Here is a 22,477-nt window from a genome sequence, read left to right as displayed (position 1 = left end):
TATGTGCGCACTTACCGGATTTTGCCGCGGATTTTCCGCAGATTTGCTGCATGTTTCGCTGCAGAAAATGTTCATAACATCTCTGCAGTGAATCACCAGCAAATCCTATGGAGAAAAAAAATCCTGTGCGCACTGGGCGGAATTTGACAGCTGCATGTTTTGCTGCGGGAATCCCGCAGCAAAAACAAGTGCATGTCACTTCTTTTCCGCACATCGCTGCGGGATTTCACTCCATTGACTCCAATGTTAATCATGAAATCCCGCAGGGAATAACGCAGGCAGCAAATTCTGTGCGGTTGACTGCGTTTTCCTGCGTTATTCCCTGCGGTATTTCGCGGTTTACCTCCGGTAATGTGCATCGCTTGTCAGCGGTTTTGCAGGGAAGTGATGTCATTACAGGAAGAGGAAGCCGTGCAGAGAGTAAACACACAGATCACACACACAGACACATAGAACACACATAGAAAGAAAACGGAAATATAGAAAAGAAAAAAAAAAAAAAAAAAAAAAAAAAAAAAAAAAAAGAACGTGGGCTCCGCTGCATATTCACCTTCCAGCCGATGTAAACACACAGCGGCGGCCCGGTATTCTCAGGCTGGGGAGGGAGAGGGGCAGGGTTAATGTCCCCCGCCTCACTCCCCCTCCGGCAGCCGAGAATATCAGCCGCAGCTGCCCCGGCACTGTCGCATGCATTATGCGGCAGAACCGGCGTGTCCCCGGCTCTTCTTGCCACCGTGTAGCAGTGGTGGCAAGGTAATACAAGGGGTTAATGATGGTGGGGGACCACCGCCATTAACTCCAGGCTTGATCATGGCAGCGTCTATGTGACAGCTGACATGATCAACCCGTAAGTAAAGTGAATAAAACACACAGAAAAATCCTTTATTTTAAATAAAACAAACAAGCCTCGTTCACCATTTTATTAACCCCTCCCAAACAAAGCTCCGGCGTAATCCACCGCTCCGGCGTCCTGCGCTGCTTCCATCCAGCCGCGACTGACACAGACACAGGCTGAATGCAGCAGACAGCAGAGGTAATTACCGGTCATTTCCCACGGCCGGTAATGTGAACTCACTGCCGACCGTGGGAAATGCAGCGATCTGTCCTCTATCTATCCCTCTATCTATCTCTCTATCTATCCCTCTGTCTGTCTATCTATCCTTCTATCTACTATCTCAGAATTAAATGACTTTTTTTTTTTTTTCAATGTGCTTTATTGCATTGAATGCAATAAAGCACATCCCAACCCGCACGCGGCAAAACCGCGGCAATACCGCGAATAATACCGCGGTAAAACCGCATGCGGTTTTCGGGTGCGGTTTCCCGCGTTTTTTTACCGCGGGTGCGGTAATCTTTGAGAGCATGCGGAATTTACGCAAGGAAATTTAATTTCCCAGTGCGCACATAGCCTTAAGATCCTTTATGATATGCTAATGAGCACAGGGACTAGTCACAAGGGGGTTATTTCCCCCGACTAGTCCACTCTCTTAGCACGGCCACAGAGGCATGCTATTCAATGCCAAGCATCATCGGTGGTGACACGTGTACCGGTGTCCATTGTCACCACCTCAGTTGCCAGATTTAGGCTCAGTGCATATGATCAGAAGTCCCCGCAATTCCAGTTATGCACAATAGACCTGTCCTGAAGCCGGGACGTGTACACTTGGCTTCATACTGCGCATGACTGGAAGCGCCAGAACTCCTGATCATGTGTACTGAGCCTAAGCCCAGCGTCTGAGGTGTTGACAATGGACAAAGGTACACGTGTCACCGCCAATGATGCTGGGCATTGCACAGCATCCCCTGAGGGCGTGCTAACATGCTAAGAGAGCGGACTAGTCGGAGAAATAATGCCTTTGCAACTAGTCCCTGCGCTCATTAGCATATCATAAAGGCAATACTTTTTCTAAAGATCCCTTTATCTATACTATTGGATGCAGGGACAGTTAGGCAGGGACTAGAACTGCTTGTGGTCCTGGGTGCATATTAGACCTGACAGGTTCCCTTTACAGTTTGCTTCGGCTGCTGACTTCTATTCCCTGACAAGCAGAATATGCATGGGTACTGGTTTGTTTTTGCTTTTAAAGTAGAAGAAAGCAAATAGCTCCATAGTAGATATTTGCCCTGAACACCGCAATATTTTTGCTGCTGGATTCTGTACATTAACATTTTATTCCACAGTGAAATATTTTAGAAACTTGGAGACATCACTAATCAGGAGAAAACTATACTACATTTCTAATTGGAGGCATTTGCTAATATTCTTGTTACTGCTACTGGGATAGGATCATGGAGATGGGAATAACCCTTTAGCCTCAGCAAATTTATGCTTATGTTCATAGTATCATAGTATCATAGTTTTTAAGGTTGAAGGGAGACTCTAAGTCCATCTAGTTCAACCCGTAGCCTAACATGTTGATCCAGAGGAAGGCAAAAAAAACCCCAATGTGGCAAACAAGTTCCAATGGGGAGAAAATTTCCTTCCTGACTCCACATCCGGCAATCAGACTATTTCCCTGGATCAATACCATGTCATAAAATCTAATATACATAACTGGTAATATTACATTTTTCAAGAAAGGCGTCCAGGCTCTGCTTAAATGTTAGTAGTGAATCACTCATTACAACATCATGCGGCAGAGAGTTCCACAGTCTCACTGCTCGTACAGTAAAGAATCCTCGTCTGTGATTATGATTAAACCTTCTTTCCTCAAGACGTAGCGGATGCCCCCGTGTTCCAGTCGCAGGCCTAGGTGTAGAGAGATCTTTGGAAAGGTCTCTGTACTGTCCCCTCATATATTTATACATTGTGATTAGATCCCCCCTAAGCCTTCGTTTTTCCAAACGAAATAACCCCAAGTTTAATAACCTGTCTTGGTATTGCAGCCCCCCCATTCCTCTAATAATCTTGGTCGCTCTTCTCTGCACCCTCTCCAGTTCAGCTATGTCCTTCTTATATATCGGTGACCAGAATTGTACACAGTATTCTAAGTGCGGTCGCACTAGTGACTTGTACAGAGGTAGAACTATATTTTTTTCATGAACACTTATACCTCTTTTAATACATCCCATTATTTTATTAGCCCTGTCAGCAGTTGCCTGACACTGTCCACTAAAGTGAAGTTTACCATCCACCCATACACCCAAGTCTTTTTCTGTGTCTGTTTTACCCAGTGTTCTACAATTAAGTACATAATCATACATTTTATTTCCTCTACCCAAGTGCATGACCTTACATTTATCTACATTAAACTTCAATTGCCACTTCTCAGCCCAATCCTCCAATTTACATAAATCTCCCTGTAATATAAAATTATCCTCCTCTGTATTGATTACCCTGCAGAGTTTAGTATCATCTGCAAATATTGAAATTCTACTCCGCATGCCCCCAACAAGGTCATTTATAAATATGTTGAAAAGAAGCGGGCCCAATACTGACCCCTGTGGTACCCCACTATGAACTGAGACCCAGTCCAAGTACGTACCATTAATAACCACCCTTTGTTTCCTATCACTGAGCCAGTTTTTAACCCAGTTACACATATTTTCCCCTATCCCCATTATTCTCATTTTATGTACCAACCTTTTGTGTGGCACCGTATCAAAAGCTTTTGAAAAGTCCATATACACAACAAATGTATATAAAATGTTCATTTTATAAATCCAGTCTGGAAAATCTAGAATAATAAAATGTTGAGGTTTATATTTCCCATAGAACACCAGCTAAAAAATACTCACGAATTAGCCTGTCAAATCCTGCCGATGCCAGAGTCAGTCCATTGGGATGAAATTTGCAGCAGTAAACTTCTCCTTCATGTCCGGATAACAGCATGATAGGGGCCTGGAGACTGGACGATCTTGGTGGGCCCTACAAGACCACAAAAGTAGTAAACTACATGGCCCACCAGCCTTTGTACCAGAACGACCAAAGAAAATGTGCAGCCATGAACACGTGTCAGGCCACTGAAGCTCTACATTACAGCCGCCATCTACGGCAATGCTCCTGCCTTACCACATAGGCTACAAAATTATCAGGTATCATGTATTTAATAATCAACGTAATGTTTACTCATTTTATGAAGAAAATGTCTGCAGTAACATCTCAGATTTCCTCCTGTTGTCAAACACTCCGCGTTATATACATGGCAGAGAGCCTGAATAGCTGCCCCATAAGGACTGGCACTCGGCCGTGTTTCCAATGGGGAGAGGAGCAGAGACTGAAGGCACCAGGAGGCCACTGTGAGCTGCACTCACTCACTACAGCATAGGACAAAGGCCCATATTTCATCCACCGTATGGCGGACTCACGTAAACTGAGGAGAGCAGCAGGAATAGGAGGAAAGCTGACAAAAGGGGGATGATCCTAGCAGAGGAAATAGGAGGAAAGCTGGTGAAGAGGGGGTGACCCTGGCAGAGGGAATACGAGGAAAGCTGGTGAAGGGGGGTGATCCTGGCAGAGGGAATACGAGGAAAGCTGGTGAAGGGGGGTGATCCTGGCAGAGGGAATACGAGGAAAGCTGGTGAAGGGGGGTGACCCTGGCAGAGGGAATACGAGGAAAGCTGGTGAAGGGGGGTGACCCTGGCAGAGGGAATACGAGGAAAGCTGGTGAAGGGGGGTGACCCTGGCAGAGGGAATACGAGGAAAGCTGGTGAAGGGGGGTGATCCTGGCAGAGGGAATACGAGGAAAGCTGGTGAAGGGGGGTGATCCTGGCAGAGGGAATACGAGGAAAGCTGGTGAAGAGGGAGATCCTGGCAGAGGGAAGAGGAGGAAAGCTGGTGAAGGGGGGTGATCCTGGCAGAGGGAATACGAGGAAAGCTGGTGAAGGGGGGTGATCCTGGCAGAGGGAATACGAGGAAAGCTGGTGAAGAGGGGGTGACCCTGGCAGAGGGAATACGAGGAAAGCTGGTGAAGGGGGGTGACCCTGGCAGAGGGAATACGAGGAAAGCTGGTGAAGGGGGGTGATCCTGGCAGAGGGAATACGAGGAAAGCTGGTGAAGGGGGGTGATCCTGGCAGAGGGAATACGAGGAAAGCTGGTGAAGAGGGAGATCCTGGCAGAGGGAAGAGGAGGAAAGCTGGTGAAGGGGGGTGATCCTGGCAGAGGGAATACGAGGAAAGCTGGTGAAGGGGGGTGATCCTGGCAGAGGGAATAGGAGGAAAGCTGGTGAAGAGGGGAGATCCTGGCAGAGGGAAGAGGAGGAAAGCTGGTGAAGGTGGGGGGGGGGGTGATCCTGGCAGAGGGAATAGGAGGAAAGCTGGTGAAGGTGGGGGGGTGATCCTGGCAGAGGGAATAGGAGGAAAGCTGGTGAAGGTGGGGGGGGGTGATCGTGGCAGAGGGAATAGGAGGAAAGCTGGTGAAGGTGGGGGGGGGTGATCCTGGCAGAGGGAATAGGAGGAAAGCTGGTGAAGGTGGGGGGGGGGTGATCCTGGCAGAGGGAATAGGAGGAAAGCTGGTGAAGGTGGGGGGGGGGTGATCCTGGCAGAGGGAATAGGAGGAAAGCTGGTGAAGGTGGGGGGGGGATCCTGGCAGAGGGAATAGGAGGAAAGCTGGTGAAGGTGGGGGGGGTGATCCTGGCAGAGGGAATAGGAGGAAAGCTGGTGAAGGTGGGGGGGGGGATCCTGGCAGAGGGAATAGGAGGAAAGCTGGTGAAGGTGGGGGGGTGATCCTGGCAGAGGGAATAGGAGGAAAGCTGGTGAAGGGGGGGGGGGGATCCTGGCAGAGGGAATAGGAGGAAAGCTGGTGAAGGTGGGGGGGTGATCCTGGCAGAGGGAATAGGAGGAAAGCTGGTGAAGGTGGGGGGGTGATCCTGGCAGAGGGAATAGGAGGAAAGCTGGTGAAGGTGGGGGGGGGTGATCCTGGCAGAGGGAATAGGAGGAAAGCTGGTGAAGGTGGGGGGGGGGATCCTGGCAGAGGGAATAGGAGGAAAGCTGGTGAAGGTGGGGGGGGTGATCCTGGCAGAGGGAATAGGAGGAAAGCTGGTGAAGGTGGGGGGGTGATCCTGGCAGAGGGAATAGGAGGAAAGCTGGTGAAGGTGGGGGGGTGATCCTGGCAGAGGGAATAGGAGGAAAGCTGGTGAAGGTGGGGGGGGGTGATCCTGGCAGAGGGAATAGGAGGAAAGCTGGTGAAGGTGGGGGGGGGTGATCCTGGCAGAGGGAATAGGAGGAAAGCTGGTGAAGGTGGGGGGGGGGATCCTGGCAGAGGGAATAGGAGGAAAGCTGGTGAAGGTGGGGGGGTGATCCTGGCAGAGGGAATAGGAGGAAAACTGGTGAAGGTGGGGGGGGGGATCCTGGCAGAGGGAATAGGAGGAAAGCTGGTGAAGGTGGGGGGGTGATCCTGGCAGAGGGAATAGGAGGAAAGCTGGTGAAGGTGATCTTCTCCATGGAGCCTGCTGTACCACCAAGAGGAGCGCTGCTCCGGAGCACATTTCACTGTCGCGCATAAGAAGCCGCACTCAGTGTACGGCTCCCTCTCACCACAGCACTCGGCGCACACCTTCCATGCCGCTCACATACTCACCGTCGCCACCACCTCATTTCGCGGCTTTTTCGCCGGCACCGGGACCAGCTCCAGACCTTTCCGCTTGTTCTGCTCTATCATGTTTGACTTCTTTTCCTAAATGTATGGAGCAAACACATGAGGAAACCTCCGGTCCCAAACATGCAACAGGGCCGCACCGTTCCGGCACTGAAAGATGAGGTCATTCACCGGCGTCCAGCTCAGCTGTAGGACTGCACCTTGATAGGCTACTGCTAATCACGTGACAGGAGGGGACCTGAAACAGACAGATGACTGGCGGAGTTTTCGGGGGGAGGGGCTTCCTGTAATAGATTTCCTATTGGCCATTGAGCTGTGGGTGGGAGGAGACGTAACATGGCGGCGTACACAAGGTAAATACTGGTGGTGATGCGCGGTCTGCCGCACGTTTCCTTATTCGGGCTGGAGCAGTAATCCAGCTGTGACCGCAGCACTGCAGTGTAGAGCGCCGCACTACTCCACACTCTGCATATAGTGTAACCGTGCTGTGCTGCTCCACCATGGGCCTAACTACTACCAGGCTGGTAGTTGCCTGACTGCCTGCTGTGCCCAGCACCATTCTCCGTGCACACAGCGGCGGCTTCCGCTGTGCTCTGTAGACGGGGCGGGGCTGGTGACGTCACGCTGACTGACAGCCGGCTCCGCTGCCTCACACTCCTGTGGGCTGTATACAGAGTATACGGCCATTGTGAGTCCCGCATTACAGCAGGCTCTTAGTAGACTAGGCACAATGTAAGGTGTATGGCCAGCTCTACGGTCACTGAATGTGTGCAGGATGGATACGTGTCAGGTCCTCTGTTCTGTAGGTAACTGCTTATATCTCGAGTCGTCCCTATACTTAGAGCGCCACTGCAGTGTTGTCACCGCTGGAGTGCTGCTCTGAGTGTTAGTCCCCGTCTTATACTCTTCTTCCACCGTCCTCCTCTTCTATTGCCGCTGCTCCGGCCGGTCTCCGGTGATTTGTGACCTGCTGGCCTCTCCAGTGTTTCATGGAGCTCGCCGGAGGTTACAACACAATCCATCTGTACGAGAGCCTCGTTCTGGCTCATAGAGATGCATTCAGCACTTGTCATATAACTTCGGACTGTCACAAGTTGTGGGATCAGAGCGATCCTGAAAATGCCAGAGGGTAAGCATAAGGCTATGTGCGCACGTTGCGTTTTTTTCAGCGGAAACTCTGCGTTTTGAACTGCAGCGTTTTCAGTGGCAAATTGCATGCGTTCAGCTTCCCAGCAAAGTCTATGAGAAAGCCGAAAAATCAATGCACACGCTGCGTTTATAAACTCTGCGTTTGGATGCCCAAAAGCGCTGCCGAATAAAAAGCAGCATGTCACTTCTTTTGTGCGTTGTAGCTGCGTTCTTCACCCATTGAAATCAATGATGTGGGTCAAAACGCAACCAAAATGCACTTGGACCGCATTTTGTTGCGTTTCGCATGCTTTTTTGACAAACAAAACGCAGGTCTTCAATGTCGGTTAATCTCTGTCTGTGGATGTCAGTGAATCTCCCTCTGTCGGACGGTCTCTTTCTCTGTCAGTTGGTCGCTCTGTCTGTCCCTCTCTCTGTCTGTCAGTCTGTCCCCCTCTCTCATACTCACCGATGCGCGGCGCTGCACGGCTGTCACACTGCTCCAGTGGCTTTTCCTCTTTTGAAAATGCCGGCCGCTCATTATTCAATCTGGTATTCCCTGCTTTTCCCGCCCACCATCGCCTATGATTGGTTACAGTCAGACACGCCCCCACGCTGAGTGACAGCTGTCTCACTGCAACCAATCACAGCCGCAGGTGGGCGGGTCTATATCGTGCAGTAAAATAAATAATTTAAAAAAAACGATGTGTGGTTCCCCCCCCCAATTTTGCTACCAGCCAAGATAAAGCCACACGGCTGAAGGCTGGTATTCTTAGGATGGGGAGCCCCACGTTATGGGGAGCCCCCCAGGCTAACAATATCAGCCAGCAGCCGCCCGGAATTGCCGCATTTTTTAGATGCCACAGTCCTGGGACTCTACCCGGCTCATCCCGAATTGCCCCGGTGCGGTTGCAATCGAGGTAATAAGGAGTTAATGGCAGCAGCCCATAGCTGCCACTAAGTCCTAGGTTAATCATGGTAGGCGTCTCCCCGAGATACCTTCCATGATTAACCTGTAAGTTAAAGAAAATAAACACACACATCCAAAAAATCATTTATTTGGAATAAAAGACAAAAAAACACCCTCTTTCACCACTTTATTAAAATCCTCAAATACCCCTCCAGGTCCGACGTAATCCACACGAGGTCCCGCGACGCATCCAGCTCTGCTATATGAAGCTGAGTAGTTATTGGCAAAATACTAGGGGTAGTCCACAGTAGTCACAACAAATTAGCTGGACCAGTAAAGGAGCTTAGAAAAATTCATATACATAAAACATAACTTTTAATTCATGCAAGGAATAAAAGTGAACAATAATTCACTAGTGAGAATTAAAACCAGAGGTGCCAATAGTCCGACCATTCGGACCATAGCAGGCTGAGGGCACAGTTGAGGCCCAGAAGTACGGTCTGTCTCAGCTTACTCCAGGTCAAGTGAATTAGAACACTCAAACCCTCTACAGACCAGTCAGCTGAGATAGAAAAAAGTGCACACAAAAATAATTATTTCAATCAAGGCCCCATTTGAGGGGGAGTAATCAACAGTGTGTCACAGGCAGTTATACTGGTACCTATATGAAACCATAAATAAATCCCACGTCATATGGGAACGGTCTTACTAGGTCCAGAAAATACTATCAGGCATACAGACAGGATAACGGCTCCTGAGGGGGGCTGTGAATCAGCACATCAAATCCCATACAAGCCAGGAAACCTGTATCAGGCATATGGATGAATCTTCCCACTCCCAACGTTTCACAAACAGATCATCAGGGGAGTCCAAGTGGGATATCAGAACGGGCTGCTGCTAAGTGTCACCATAACGCAACAGTCACTAAGAAAAATAGAAATAAGTAAAAGGTAAGCCCTGGAAACTACCTGCCAGGCCGTATTCATCAAGTCCCATGGTTCAAAAGACTCACCGCACTTTGGCGTATATCCAGACCCATTTCAAAGTTGCCGCGCTCGGCGTCCAGACGGACGCTCCATATATAGCCCAGCGCATGCGCAGAACGGTCAGAATTGTGATGACGCGTACTCCCAGAGGACCGCTGGACCGGAAGTGCCGCGTCATCCAAAGCCGCGTTGCACAGCAAACACTGCCTGATGTCGTCACATCCAGGTGAGTGGAACGCAAGCTATCCCTCCCATAGAGATGCATATGGCGTCACCATAGCGATATGGACGCCACATATAATAGCCGCAAAGTACATTACAGATATCGGGCATGGAGGTACAAGACCTCAAAACATGCCGGTATTGATCAGCATTATCATCGGTCAGGCACATTTATCAGAAGGGGCCTAGGCATATGTGGCCACAAGGATATTCAACAGAAAACACATGTATTGTTTATATTATTATTGTTTATCTATTCAGGAGGGGATTCAAAAATTTTCGCTATGGTGACGCCATATGCATCTCTATGGGAGGGATAGCTTGCGTTCCACTCAAATGGGGCCTTGATTGAAATAATTATTTTTGTGTGCACTTTTTTCTATCTCAGCTGACTGGTCTGTAGAGGGTTTGAGTGTTCTAATTCACTTGACCTGGAGTAAGCTGAGACAGACCGTACTTCTGGGCCTCAACTGTGCCCTCAGCCTGCTATGGTCCGAATGGTCGGACTATTGGCACCTCTGGTTTTAATTCTCACTAGTGAATTATTGTTCACTTTTATTCCTTGCATGAATTAAAAGTTATGTTTTATGTATATGAATTTCTGAATGAATTTTTCTAAGCTCCTTTACTGGTCCAGCTAATTTGTATATGAAGCTGACAAGAGCGGTCACAGACCAGACCGCTCTCTGTGAGCTTCACGCAGCAACTGAAGTGAGCCGCGCGATCAGCGATGAAGTCACAGGTGAGTTGCGGTCATGGGGTGGAGGACTCCAGCTAGCCGCGGGTAACCTGAGTGACGACAGCGCTAATCGCGCTGCTCACTTCAGTCATTCAGGGGATTAGCTCTCACCGGTGAGTCCTTCACGAGTGACCGCTAAGCAGGACGCCACACACACAGAGCCGCGGTATGACAGTGAAGTCGGGGTGAAGTTCACCCGAGTTCATTCTCATTGCGCGGCTCTGTCTGTGTGTGATGTCAGCCGGCATGTAGCAGAGCTGAATTGCCGGGGGAACGCACTGTCAAAAATGTATCCAAAACGCATGCAAAATGCATAGAAAAAGCATCCAAAATGCATGCATTGTGGATGTATTTTTTTTTTTTTTTACAAATGCAGTGTCCAGTCTGCAAGAGGGTGCGTTCTTTTCTGCACTGCAGAGAATGCAACGTGCGCACATACCCTAACTATGTGCCCACGTTGCGTTCTGTCCCTGCAGAAATTTCTGCAGCAATTTGAACAGCACACGTGCGCTTCAAATCGCTGCAGAAATAGTCCATAATGAAAAGCCGATTTCATGCGCTCTGGATGCAGCCTCTCCCATAGACAGAGCGGGGGCTGCATCCAAAGTGCATGAAAGAAGTGGCATGTTGCTTTTTAGAACGCAGCGTTTCGTCAGCAGCCGAAGCGCTGCATTCTAATACGCAATGTAGGCATGGATTAGGCACAATCTTCATAGATTGTGCTGGGGACGCAGGACGCATGCAGTTATGCTGTGGTGCAGAACGCAGCGAAACTGTATGAAAATATGCTACGTGGGCACATAGCCTAAAAGGCTATGTGCGCACATATGCGTTCTGCCGTGACAAATATTCAGCAGTGTTTTGACACCGCATGTGCTTTCCAAAACGCAGCTGCATTTTGGATTGCAGAATGAATGCAGAATTCTTGCGTTCTGGATGCTTGCTCTCCCATAGACAGAGTGGGAAAAGCTTCCAAAACGCACAAAAGAAATGACGTTGCTTTTTAGAACGCAGCGTTTTGGCAAAAAATTTCAGCATCCAAAACACTGCATTCTAAAACGCAATGTGCGCATAGATTTTGCAAAATTCTCATAGCCTTTGCTGGGGACACAGAACGCATGCGTTTATGTAGCAGTTTAAAATGCTGTGAAAACGCATGAAAAATGCACATGTGCGCACAAAGTCTTAGAGCTTACCACCTGGGGCAGGGTGGCGGGATTTAAAGCGCCACTCCAACTCTACCCCCGCTCCTCAAAATACTGGAGTGGCGTTTTCTTTGTCGCTCCATTGGGAGACCCAGACAATTGGGTGTATAGCTACTGCCTCCGGAGGCCACACAAAGTATTACACTTAAAAGTGTAAACCCCTCCCCTCTGCTATACACCCTCCCGTGCATCACGGGCTCCTCAGTTTTTATGCTTTGTGCGAAGGAGGCACACATACACGCAAGCTCCACAATTTGGTCAGCAGCAGCTGCTGACTATATCGGATGGAAGAAAAGAGGGCCCATAACAGGGCCCCCAGCATGCTCCCTTCTCACCCCACTGTGTCGGCGGTGCTGTTAAGGTTGAGGTACCCATTGCGGGTACACAGGCAGGAGCCACATGCTGTTTTCCTTCCCCATCCCTTATGGGCTCTGGGTGAAGTGGGATCCTATCCGGTCATCCAGGCACTGGGACCGGCCTCCCTCCGCAGCCCCTGTGGGATTCTGCCGGACAGGAGAAGGAGTATCATCAGGGACAGGGCCCTGCATCTACAGGTACTCTGTGTCCCCTTGGGGACGGTGCATAGAGCACCTTGGCCTCAGACGCTGCAGCGCCTGAGGTGATTCGTATGACGCCGGGACTACCGCGCCGACCGCGCCTGCCTGCCGGCCGCGGTTTTTAACTTTAGTCCCCGGCTTTTGCGGCCTAGTGCCTTTTCACTCCCGCCCCCGGCCCTGCCAGTCAGGGGGAAGGGCGGGACGGTCGGTCTAACGCCGACAGTGAGAGCTGGAGCACACTTGCTGTCCTCCGTCCCCCTCACTAAGCACTCTACGGCACAGAGGTACTCAGTGTCCCCTTGGGGACGGTGCATGGAGCACCTTGGCAGATTTGGCAGCGACTGCGGGGTTGGTACGGTACTACCGCGCCGACCGCGCCTGCCGGCCTGCCGCGCTGTTTAACTTTAGCACCCGGCTTTCGCGGCCTAGTGCCTTAAACTCCCGCCCCCGGACCTGCCAGTCAGGGGGAAGGGCGGGACAGTCGGGCTGACGCCGACAGTGAGGGCCGGAGCACACTTCGCTGTCCTCCGCCCCCCCCTCACTAATCACGCTACGGAGCTGATCCCCGCAAGGTACTCAGTGTCCCCTTGGGGACGGTGCAGAGAGCACCTTGGACTCAGACTTGGCGACTACCGCGCCTGCTTGCCGGCTGCGGTTTGTAACTTTAGCCCCCGGCTTTGCGGCCTAGCGCCTTAAACTCCCGCCCCGGCCTGCCAGTCAGGGGGAAGGGCGGGACGGTCAGTCGGAGGCTGACAGTGAGGGCTGGAGCACACTCGGCTGTCCTCCGCCCCCCTCATATTTCACTCGGGGCACCAGATTCCCGCACTTTCGGGGTTACGCCCACGGCTCCCCCCTCCACTGTATACGCCGACAGCCATGTTTTTAAGCAGCACATACTGCTTCAGGGTCGGTACGCCAGGGGGCTTTCTCGGTGCTGGGCCCCCTAGAGTGCTGAACTGTATATATGGATATATAATGTTTGTATGCAGTTTCATCCATGGCTCAGGCTATGGACAAATGGTCTGCTAAGAGACTAGGAGTTTACAGTCCAGACCGGCCCCTTACACAGGTCCCGGGCACTGCGGGATCACCCCAGGCCTCTATCGGTCTGCGACGAAGCGTGCTCCTGGGGTGGCCTCTAGTTATTACAGGTGGACTCCAGCACGAACCGCAGTCCCAGTCCGGCTAAGCAGCCTTGCTTAGAATCTTCCCCCGACTTCATCAAGGGTCTCAGCTTGAGGACTCTCTAGAGGATGGGGCGGAGGTCGCAACCCAGGACTCTGTCCGGAAGTGGCTCTCAAGGCTTCACAGATGCTGTCCAGAAGCACACCTTCCCGGACAAGCGTTTTACTGAACGCCTTATAACACACGTTGTCCCTTCCCCTCTGACGTTGTTAAGGGTTGGCCTCAGTGTCACAAGGTGCCCTCCAGTCCCTTGACTGGCGGCTAGATCAGTAGTAGCAGTGGCTGACGGTTCCACGCTCAAGAATGCCACGGACAGACACATAGAACTCCTAATGAGATCCATCTATGAAGCCATAGGCGCGTCCGTTGCCCCAGCCTTTGCAGGGGTGGGCACTCCAGGCTATCTCAGCTGATCTGTCTGAGATTAATGCGGTCATACTCTGCTCCGCAATTAGTGTCTTTGACGTCTCAGGCGGTGGTATTTTCATCCTCCGCCGTGCATGCTGTCCTGGATTCGGCCAGCCGCACAGCGGTAGCATCCGCCTCTCTGGTGGCAGTCCGCAAGGACTCGTGCCTACCCAGCCCAAACCAAAGGGACCTCAGCACCCTCAGCTAGGTCCAATTCCTCATCGTCCAACGGGCCACAGAAGAGCCAGAGAACCTCTTCTGCATGGCGGTCCAGGTCAGGGGAGTGGTCCCCACATGTCCAAGACCGATGAAGGAGACATTCTGTCTTACGGTCACAGGATAGAGCTCAGTTCTCGTCCTCCGACTCGTTTCTTCAGAGCATCTCCGTACCCCGAGGCAGGAGGAGTTGCGATCCTCGTTCCCCTTCAAGAACGTAGTCGCGGCTTTTTACTCCAGCTTGTTCGTGGTACCAGATAGGACGGATCACTCCGCCCCGTTCTGGACTTCACTCTGCTCAACGGACAGAGAACCTGACGGTTCCGGAAGGAATCTCTCCGCTTTGCCATCGCCTTGATGGCCCAAGGAGACTTCCTAGCATCAATCGACATCAGGGATGCCTATCTCCACGTGCCGATTGCACCAGAGCATCAGCGCTTCCTGCGATTCGCCATAGGGGACGTACACCTTCAATTCGTGGCACTAACTTTCGGCCTGGCGACAGCCCCACGGGTCTTCACCAAGGTCATGCCAATGGTGGTAGCAGTCCTACACTCTCAGGGACACTCGGTGATCCCTTACTTAGACAATCTGCTGGTCAAGGCCCCCTCTCGGGTGGCATGCCAACACAGCCTGAACATTGCTCTGGAGACTCTCCAGAGATTCGGGTGGATCCTCAATTTCCCAAAGTCAAAATTGACACCGGCCCAATCACTGACATATCTCGGATGGAGTTTCCTACTCTCTCAGCGATAGTGAAGCTTCCGCTGGACAAACAGCGTTCACTACAGACAGGGGTGCAATCGCTCCTTCGAGCCCAGTCACACCCTTTGAGGCGCCTCATGCACTTCCTAGGGAAGTTGGTGGCAGCAATGGAGGCAGTTCCGTTTGCGCAGTTTCATCTGCGTCCACTTCAATGGGACATTCTCCGCAAATGGGACAGGAAGTCGACGTCCCTCGACAGGAACGTTTCCCTTTCTCGGGCAGCCAAGGCCTCCCTTCAGTGGTTGCTTCTTCCCACTTCTTGTCGAAGGGAAAATCCTTTCTGCCCCCATCCTGGGCTGTGGTCACGGCGGACGCGAGTCTGTCAGGGAGTCTTCCTCCGTCACAGGGCTCAGGGTACATGGACTCAGCCAGAGTCCCCCCTCCAGATCAAGGTTCTGGAGGTAAGGGCAGTGTATCTAGCCCTAAAGGCGTTCCAGCCATGGCTGGAAGGCGGGCAGATCCGAATTCAGTCGGACAACGCCACGGCGGTGGCATACATCAACCACCAAGGCGGCACACGCAGTCGGCAAGCCTTCCAGGAAGTCCAGCGGATTCTGCTGTGGGTGGAAGCCACAGCCTCCACCATCTCCGCAGTTCACATCCCGGGCGTAGAAAACTGGGAAGCAGTCTTTCTCAGTCGCCAGGGCATGGACGCAGGGGAATGGTCTCTTCACCCGGACGTATTTCAAGAGATTTGTTGCCGCTGGGGGAAGCCGGACGTCGACCTAATGGCGTCCCGGCACAACAACAAGGTCCCGGCATTCATGGCACGTCCTCAAGATCACAGAGCTCTGGCGGCAGACGCATTAGTTCAGGATTGGTCGCAGTTTCAACTGCCTTATGTATTTCCTCCTCTGGCGATGCTGCCCAGAGTGTTACGCAAGATCAGATCCGACTGCCGCAGCGCCATCCTCGTCGCTCCAGACTGGCCGAGGAGGTCATGGTACCCGGATCTGTGGCATCTCACGGTAGGCCAACCGTGGACACCACCAGACCGGCCAGACTTGCTGTCTCAAGGGCCTTTTTTCCATCTGAATTCTGCGGCCCTCAACCTGACTGTGTGGCCATTGAGTCCTGGATCCTAGCGTCTTCAGGGTTATCTCAAGAGGTCATTGCCACTATGAGACAGGCCAGGAAACCAACGTCCGCCAAGATCTACCACAGGACGTGGAAGATCTTCTTATCCTGGTGCTCTGATCAGGGTTTTACTCTCTGGCCATTCGCCTTGCCCACTTTTCTGTCCTTCCTTCAATCCGGAATGGAAAAGGGGTTGTCTCTCGGTTCCCTTAAGGGACAAGTTTCGGCGCTTTGTGTTTTTTCAAAAGCGTCTAGCCAGGCTTCCTCAGGTACGCACGTTCCTGCAGGGGGTTTGCCACATAGTCCCTCCTTACAAGCGTCAGCTAGAACCCTGGGATCTGAACAGGGTGATACCGGCTCTTCAGAAACCACCCTTCGAGCCAATGAGGGATATTTCTCTTTCACGCCTTTCGCAGAAGGTGGTCTTCCTAGTGGCAGTCACGTCACTCCGCAGAGTGTCTGACATAGCAGCGCTGTCATGCAAAGCCCCCCTTCCTGGTGTTTCACCAGGACAAGGTGGTTCTGCGTCCGGTTCCGGAATTTCTCCCGAAGGTGGTATCCTCTTTTCATCTCAATCAGGATATCTTCTTACCTTCTTTTTGTCCTCATCCGGTTCACCAACGTGAAAAGGATTTGCACTTGTTAGATCTGGTGAGAGCACTCAGACTCTACATTTCTCGTACGGCGCCCCTGCGCCGCTCGGATGCGCTCTTTGGCCTTGTCGCTGGCCAGCGTAAAGGGTCGCAGGCTTCCAAGTCAACCTTGGCTCGGTGGATCAAGGAACCAATTCTTGAAGCCTACCGTTCTGCTGGGCTTCCGGTTCCTTCAGGGCTGAAGGCCCATTCTGCCAGAGCCGTGGGTGCGTCCTGGGCGTTGCTGCACCAGGCTACGGCTCAGCAGGTGTGTCAGGCGGCGACCTGGTCGAGTCTGCACACTTTCACGAAGCACTATCAAGTGCATACCTACGCTTCGGCAGATGCCAGCTTAGGTAGGCGAGTCCTTCAGGCGGCGGTTGCCCACCTGTAAGGAAGGAGCCGTTTTACGGCTCTTTTACCGAGGTATTCTTTTACCCACCCAGGGACTGCTTTTGGACGTCCCAATTGTCTGGGTCTCCCAATGGAGCGACAAAGAAGAAGGGAATTTTGTTTACTTACCGTAAATTCCTTTTCTTCTAGCTCCAATTGGGAGACCCAGCACCCGCCCCTGTTCCCTTCGGGCTGTTGTTTTTTTGTGTACACATGTGGTTCATGTTGAATTGTTCTTGGTTATGGTTTTCAGTTCTCCGAACATCCTTCGGATTGAATTTACCTTAGACCAATTTATAAGTTTCCTCCTTCCTGCTTTTGCACCAAAACTGAGGAGCCCGTGATGCACGGGAGGGTGTATAGCAGAGGGGAGGGGTTTACACTTTTAAGTGTAATACTTTGTGTGGCCTCCGGAGGCAGTAGCTATACACCCAATTGTCTGGGTCTCCCAATTGGAGCTAGAAGAAAAGGAATTTACGGTAAGTAAACAAAATTCCCTTCTTTGTCACATACATGGTTTGAAGCAGGTAGAAAGAGGTTTTTTGCCCAGCTCACCTGTGTGATGGAAGCCAGTAATCCTGGGCTGTGCACGGAGAAGAGGTTTGGAGAGCCAGTCCATGTGCATTGAAATTGGTTAAAGGATTTCACCAGCACAAAACTCCAGCACTGGAGTTTTGTGCTGGTGAAATCCTTTAACCAATTTCAATGGTTTGAAGCAGGTATTCAGTTAGCGGACAACCACTTCAAAGGATTTTCCACCTCGGGGCAATTTTTCGTCAATCAGTGCAGGTTGCTATGTACTAATACACTAAAGGGGGCTTTACATGCTACGATATTGTTAATGGTTTGTCGTCGGGGTCAAGTTGTTAGTGACGCACATCCGGCGTCATTAACGATATCGCAGCGTGTGACACTGACCAGCGACCTTAAGCGACCTCAAAAATGGTGAAAATCGTTCACCATGGAGAGGTCGTCCCAAACTCAAAAATCAGTAAGGGTTGTTTATCCAGGTGGTTCATCGCTCATGCGGCAGCACACATCGCTATGTGTGACACCGCAGGAGCGAGAAACGTCTCCTTACCTGCCGCCGGCCACAATGCGGAAGGAAGGAGGTGGGCGGGATGTTACGTCCTGCTCATCTCCGCCCCTCCACTTTGATTGGCCGGCCGCTTAGTGACGTTGCGGTGACGTCGCTGTGATGCCGAACGTCCCTCCCCCTTGAAGGAGGGATTGTTCGGCAGTCACAGCGATGACGCCGACCAGGTAAGTATGTGTGACGCTGCCGTAGCGATAACGTTCGCTACGGCAGCGATCACAAACAATCGCATGTGCGACAGGGGTGGGTACTTACACGCTCGCTATCGCTACAAATTGCTAGCGATATCGCTACCGTGTAAAGCCCCCTTTACACATTGGTATTACACACTTAAGGGTACTTTACACGCTGCGACATCGCTAACAATTAATCGTCGGGGTCACCGTGTTTGTGACGCACATCGCAGCGTGTGACACGTACGAGCGACCTTCAACGATTGGAAAAGTGGTACAAATCGTTGGTTTTGGAGAGGTCGTTCAAACACCAAATATCGTATGTGCAGTGCGGCAGCACACATCGCTATGTGTGACACCGCAGGAACGAGGAACATCTCCGTACCTGCGGCCACCGTCAATGAGGAAGGAAGGAGGTGGGCGGGATGTTACGTCCCGCTCATCTCCGCCCCTTCGCTTCTATTGGGCGGCTGCTTAGTGACGTCGCTATGGCGCCGAACAAACTGCCCCCCTTAGAAAGGAGGCGGTTTGCCGGTCACAGCGACGTCGGTAGGCAGGTAAGTATGTGTGACTGTTCCTAGCGATGTTGTGCGCCACAGGCAGCGATGTGCACGTGACGCATAATCGACGGGTATGCTCGCTAGCGATATCGGTATCGATATCACAGCGTGTAAAGTACCCTTTAGTATTTGGCAAGCTGTACGGATTGTGGAAAGTTTGCCCTGCGGTATAAAATCTCCTTGAAGCCTGTCCTGTGAATATATTTTTTAATAAATTTGTTTATAAGTGCATGTAATGTAGTGTGTTTGTGTTGCGAAGAGCGGAGCTGGATACTGGAGAAGTGTATAGTAATACACTCGCACCACACACATTAATGGAGACGAGCTACTACTTGCAGGGCTTCTTTAATTTGTATGGCGATCTTATCAGAGCCTGAATAATGGGGCGTAAAGGAGACATCAAGAATCCCACTTTTTTTACACCATGAAATTAACATTTGTATTTTTCTTGTAGATTGATAAATCATTCTAAGTATTACCAATCCAAAATAACTATTGTACAGCAATGGATGACGTGCCAGAATTGTACGATGTCTTCCAAGGAGAGGTAAACTGAATAGACTGTCTCGTGTCGGTTTCCAGTAATTATTATTTATTATTATAGCGCCATGTATTCCATGGTGCTTTACATGTGAAAGAGGTATACATAGTAGGGACAAGTACAATAATCATAAGGCACAAACTGGTACAGGAGGAGAGAGGTCCCTGCCCGCGAGGGCTCACAGTCTACAGGGAATGGGTGAGGATACAGTAGGTGATGGTAAAGATGATCGAGCGATGCTATATCAGACTGAGGGTTACGGCAGGTTGTAGGCTTGTCAGAAGAGGTGGGTCTTCAGGTTCCTTTTGAAGCTTGTCAAGGTAGGCGAGAGTCTGATATGTTGTGGCAGAGCATTCCAGAGTATGGAGGATGCATGTGAGAAATCTTGGATGCTAGGCAGGAAGAGGAGATGAGAGGGGAGTAGAGAAGGAGATCTTGTGAGGATTGAAGGTTATGCGTGGGTAGGTACCGGGAGACTAGGTCACAGATGTAGGGAGGAGACAGGTTGTGGATGCTTTTGTAGGTCATGGTTAGGGTTTTGACCTTAGGTCATTGGGCAGTGGGAAGCCAGTGAAGGGATTGGCAGAGAGGAGAGGTTGGGGAGTAGCGGGGGGACAGGTGGATTAGCCGGGCAGCATAGTTTATAATAGATTGTAGCGGTGCAAGACTGTTAAAAGGGAGGCCACAGAGCAGGAGGTTGCAATAGTCCGGGCAGGAGATAATAAGGGCATGCCCTAGGGTTTCTGAAGCTTCTTGGGAAAGGAATGTATGAATCCAGGAAATATTTTTGAGTTGGAGGCAGCAGGAGGTAAAGAGGACTTGGATGTGTGGCTTAAAAGAGAGATCAGAGTCTAGAGTTACTCCCAGGTAGCGAGTACATGGGACTGGGGAGAGTGAGCAGCCATTGACTTTGATGGATATGTCAGGTGAATGGGTTGAGTGAGGAGGAGGAAAGATAATGAAGTCTGTTTTGTCTTTTTTCAGTTTTAGAAATCAAGGAGAGAAAAAGGATGAAATAGCAGACAGACATTGTGGGATTTTGGTTAATAGGGAGGTGATGTCAGATCCAGAGAGGTAGATCTGCGTATCATCAGCGTAGAGGTGATACTGAAAGCCATGGGACTCTATGAGCTGTCCCAGGCCGAAGGTGTAGATGGAGAATAGCAGGGGTCCTAAAACTGAACCTTGGGGGACACCGACACATAGGGTGCGAGATGATTAAGTGGTGTGAGAGTGGTAGACGCTGAAAGTTTCGTCGGTTAGGTATGAGGAAACCCCAGATAGGGCCAAGTCTGTGATGCCCAGAGACGAGAGAATATGCAGTAGACTGGAATGGTCTACTGTTTCGAAGGCAGAGGACAGGTCTAGCAGGAGGAGGACCGAGTAATGTCGCTTAGCTTTGGCGGTTTTAGTGGAATGATGCGGTCGGAAGCCAGATTGTAACCAGTCAAAGAGGGAGCAGGAAGAGAGGTAGGAGGACAGTTCAAGATGAACATGCTGTTCTAGTAGTTTTGAGGCATAGGGGAGAAGTGATATGGGGCGATAGTTTGACACAGAGGATAGGTCAAGGGAGGGCTTTTTGAGCATGGGTCTGATGGAGGCATGCTTAAAGCATGAAGAGAATACACCAGTTGTTAGTGATAGGTTGAAGAGATGGGTTAGGGCTGGGATGAAGACTGTGGTGAGATTGGGGATGAGGTGGGATGGGAGTGGGTCAAGCAGACAGGTGGTGACATGTGATCTTGAGAGTAGAGGGAAAAGATGATCTTCTGTCATGGTGGAAAAGCTAGATCTGGAGGAAGAAGGCTGAGCAGTTGTGAGGAGGGGCTGTGGTGATTGCGGGACAAAGCTTGCTCTGATGTTGTCCATCTTCTGCTTGAAGAAAGAGGCAAAGTCTTCAGCGGAGAGGAGAGGAGAGGGAGGTGGTGCCGGGGGACGGAGGAGAGAGTTGAAAATGTTGAATAGTTGTTTAGGGTTGGGAGATAGTGAGGATATGAGGGATGAATATTAAGTTTGTTTTGCAGCAGTGAGTGTGGACTTGAAATTGGTGAGGGATTGTTTCTATGTGACAAAGGGCTAAATGGAATGAGGCCTCTTCCATCAGCGATCTTGGAAACCCGTTTCAATTCTTCAGTCTGACTTGTGTGCCAGGGTTGTCTGTTGATTGTGTGGGTTTTGGTATGTGTGTGAGGGGGGCGTCCAATTCGAGAGCTGCAGAGATTGTGGTGTTATATAAAGTGGGAGCAACATCTGCATCGTGTAAAGACGCAATGTCTACAAGAGGGAGAAGGGACTGAGAAGTGATTGTAAATCAAGGTGTTTGATATTTCTGCGAGGTTGTGGAAGTTGTGGAGGGAGGATTGCGTACTTGGAAAAGAGAGGGAAGAAAATGTGGGTAGCTTGTGGTCAGAAAGTGGGAGTGATGAGTTTGAGAGGTAGGATAGGAAACAGAGGTGAGTGAATATGAGGTAAAGTGTATGACCATCTTTGTGATTAGCTGCAGAGGACCATTGGGTGAGGCCGAAGGAGGAAGTGGGTGTTAGACGTTTAGAGACAGATGAGTTGGAAGTGTTGATGGGGATGTTAATGTCACCCATGATGATGGTGGGAATGTCGGTGGAAAGAAAATGAAGTAGCCAGGTGGTGAAGTGGTCGAAAAAACTGGTGGCCGGACCAAGGGGCGGTAAATGACAGCTAACTGGAGGTTGGAGGGTGAGTAGATGCGGATGGCGTTCACTTCAAAAGAGGGGAAAGTAACGGAGGGTGGGAGTAGGGTGAAGCAGCATTTTTATGACCGGAGAAAACCAACTCCTCCACCATGTTTGTTACTGGGGCAGGCGGTGTGAGACAGTATAATTATTTGTACAGATGAATGAGGCACCTTCAGGTATCTGTAAATTGCAGCCAAGGATGAACCAGACTTGTGTAAGTTCACAATTCTCTTCCTGATATCTTGGCTGATTTATTTTGACTTTCCCATGATGCTACACAAAGAAGCAGTGTTTCAGGTGGGCATTAAAAGACATCCACAGGTGTGTCTCTAGTTAACTCAGATGTTGCCAATAAACCTATCAAAAGCTTCCAAAGACATGACATCATCATTTGGGCTGTCCCATATTGTTTTAAGGCAGCATATGAAAACTTTTGAC

At 50.6% G+C, this 22,477-nt stretch overlaps 2 protein-coding genes across 4 annotated transcripts in view; one reads left to right on the top strand and one right to left on the bottom strand.

Annotated features, from left to right (window-relative positions):
• Positions 1-6,715, bottom strand: part of SNRNP40 (small nuclear ribonucleoprotein U5 subunit 40) — a 54,074-nt gene extending 47,359 nt beyond the window's left edge. The window contains exons 1-2 of the mRNA XM_075333951.1: positions 6,518-6,715; positions 3,739-3,868 (exon numbers count right to left, since the gene is read on the bottom strand). Of these exons, the coding sequence (XP_075190066.1) occupies positions 3,739-3,868; positions 6,518-6,598 (211 nt within the window). The 5' untranslated portion in view covers positions 6,599-6,715. The remainder of the gene's footprint in view (positions 1-3,738; positions 3,869-6,517) is intronic.
• A 94-nt stretch (positions 6,716-6,809) lies between these two features.
• The window catches only part of ZCCHC17 (zinc finger CCHC-type containing 17), a 48,514-nt gene continuing 32,846 nt past the window's right edge, over positions 6,810-22,477 (top strand). For 2 of the 3 annotated variants that reach the window (XM_075333948.1, XM_075333946.1), the window contains exons 1-2: positions 6,810-6,888; positions 19,242-19,334. In XM_075333948.1, coding sequence (XP_075190063.1) covers positions 19,293-19,334 — 42 coding nt within the window. In that variant the 5' untranslated portion in view covers positions 6,810-6,888; positions 19,242-19,292. Of the gene's footprint in view, positions 6,889-7,218; positions 7,338-19,241; positions 19,335-22,477 lie in introns of those variants that run through there. The other variant, XM_075333947.1, reaches the window with a different exon arrangement.

This window comes from Anomaloglossus baeobatrachus, chromosome 2, assembly GCF_048569485.1.
Source record: "Anomaloglossus baeobatrachus isolate aAnoBae1 chromosome 2, aAnoBae1.hap1, whole genome shotgun sequence".
In the NCBI taxonomy this organism is placed as follows: Eukaryota; Metazoa; Chordata; class Amphibia; order Anura; family Aromobatidae; genus Anomaloglossus; species Anomaloglossus baeobatrachus.
This window is presented reverse-complemented; position numbering and strand designations above follow the sequence as displayed.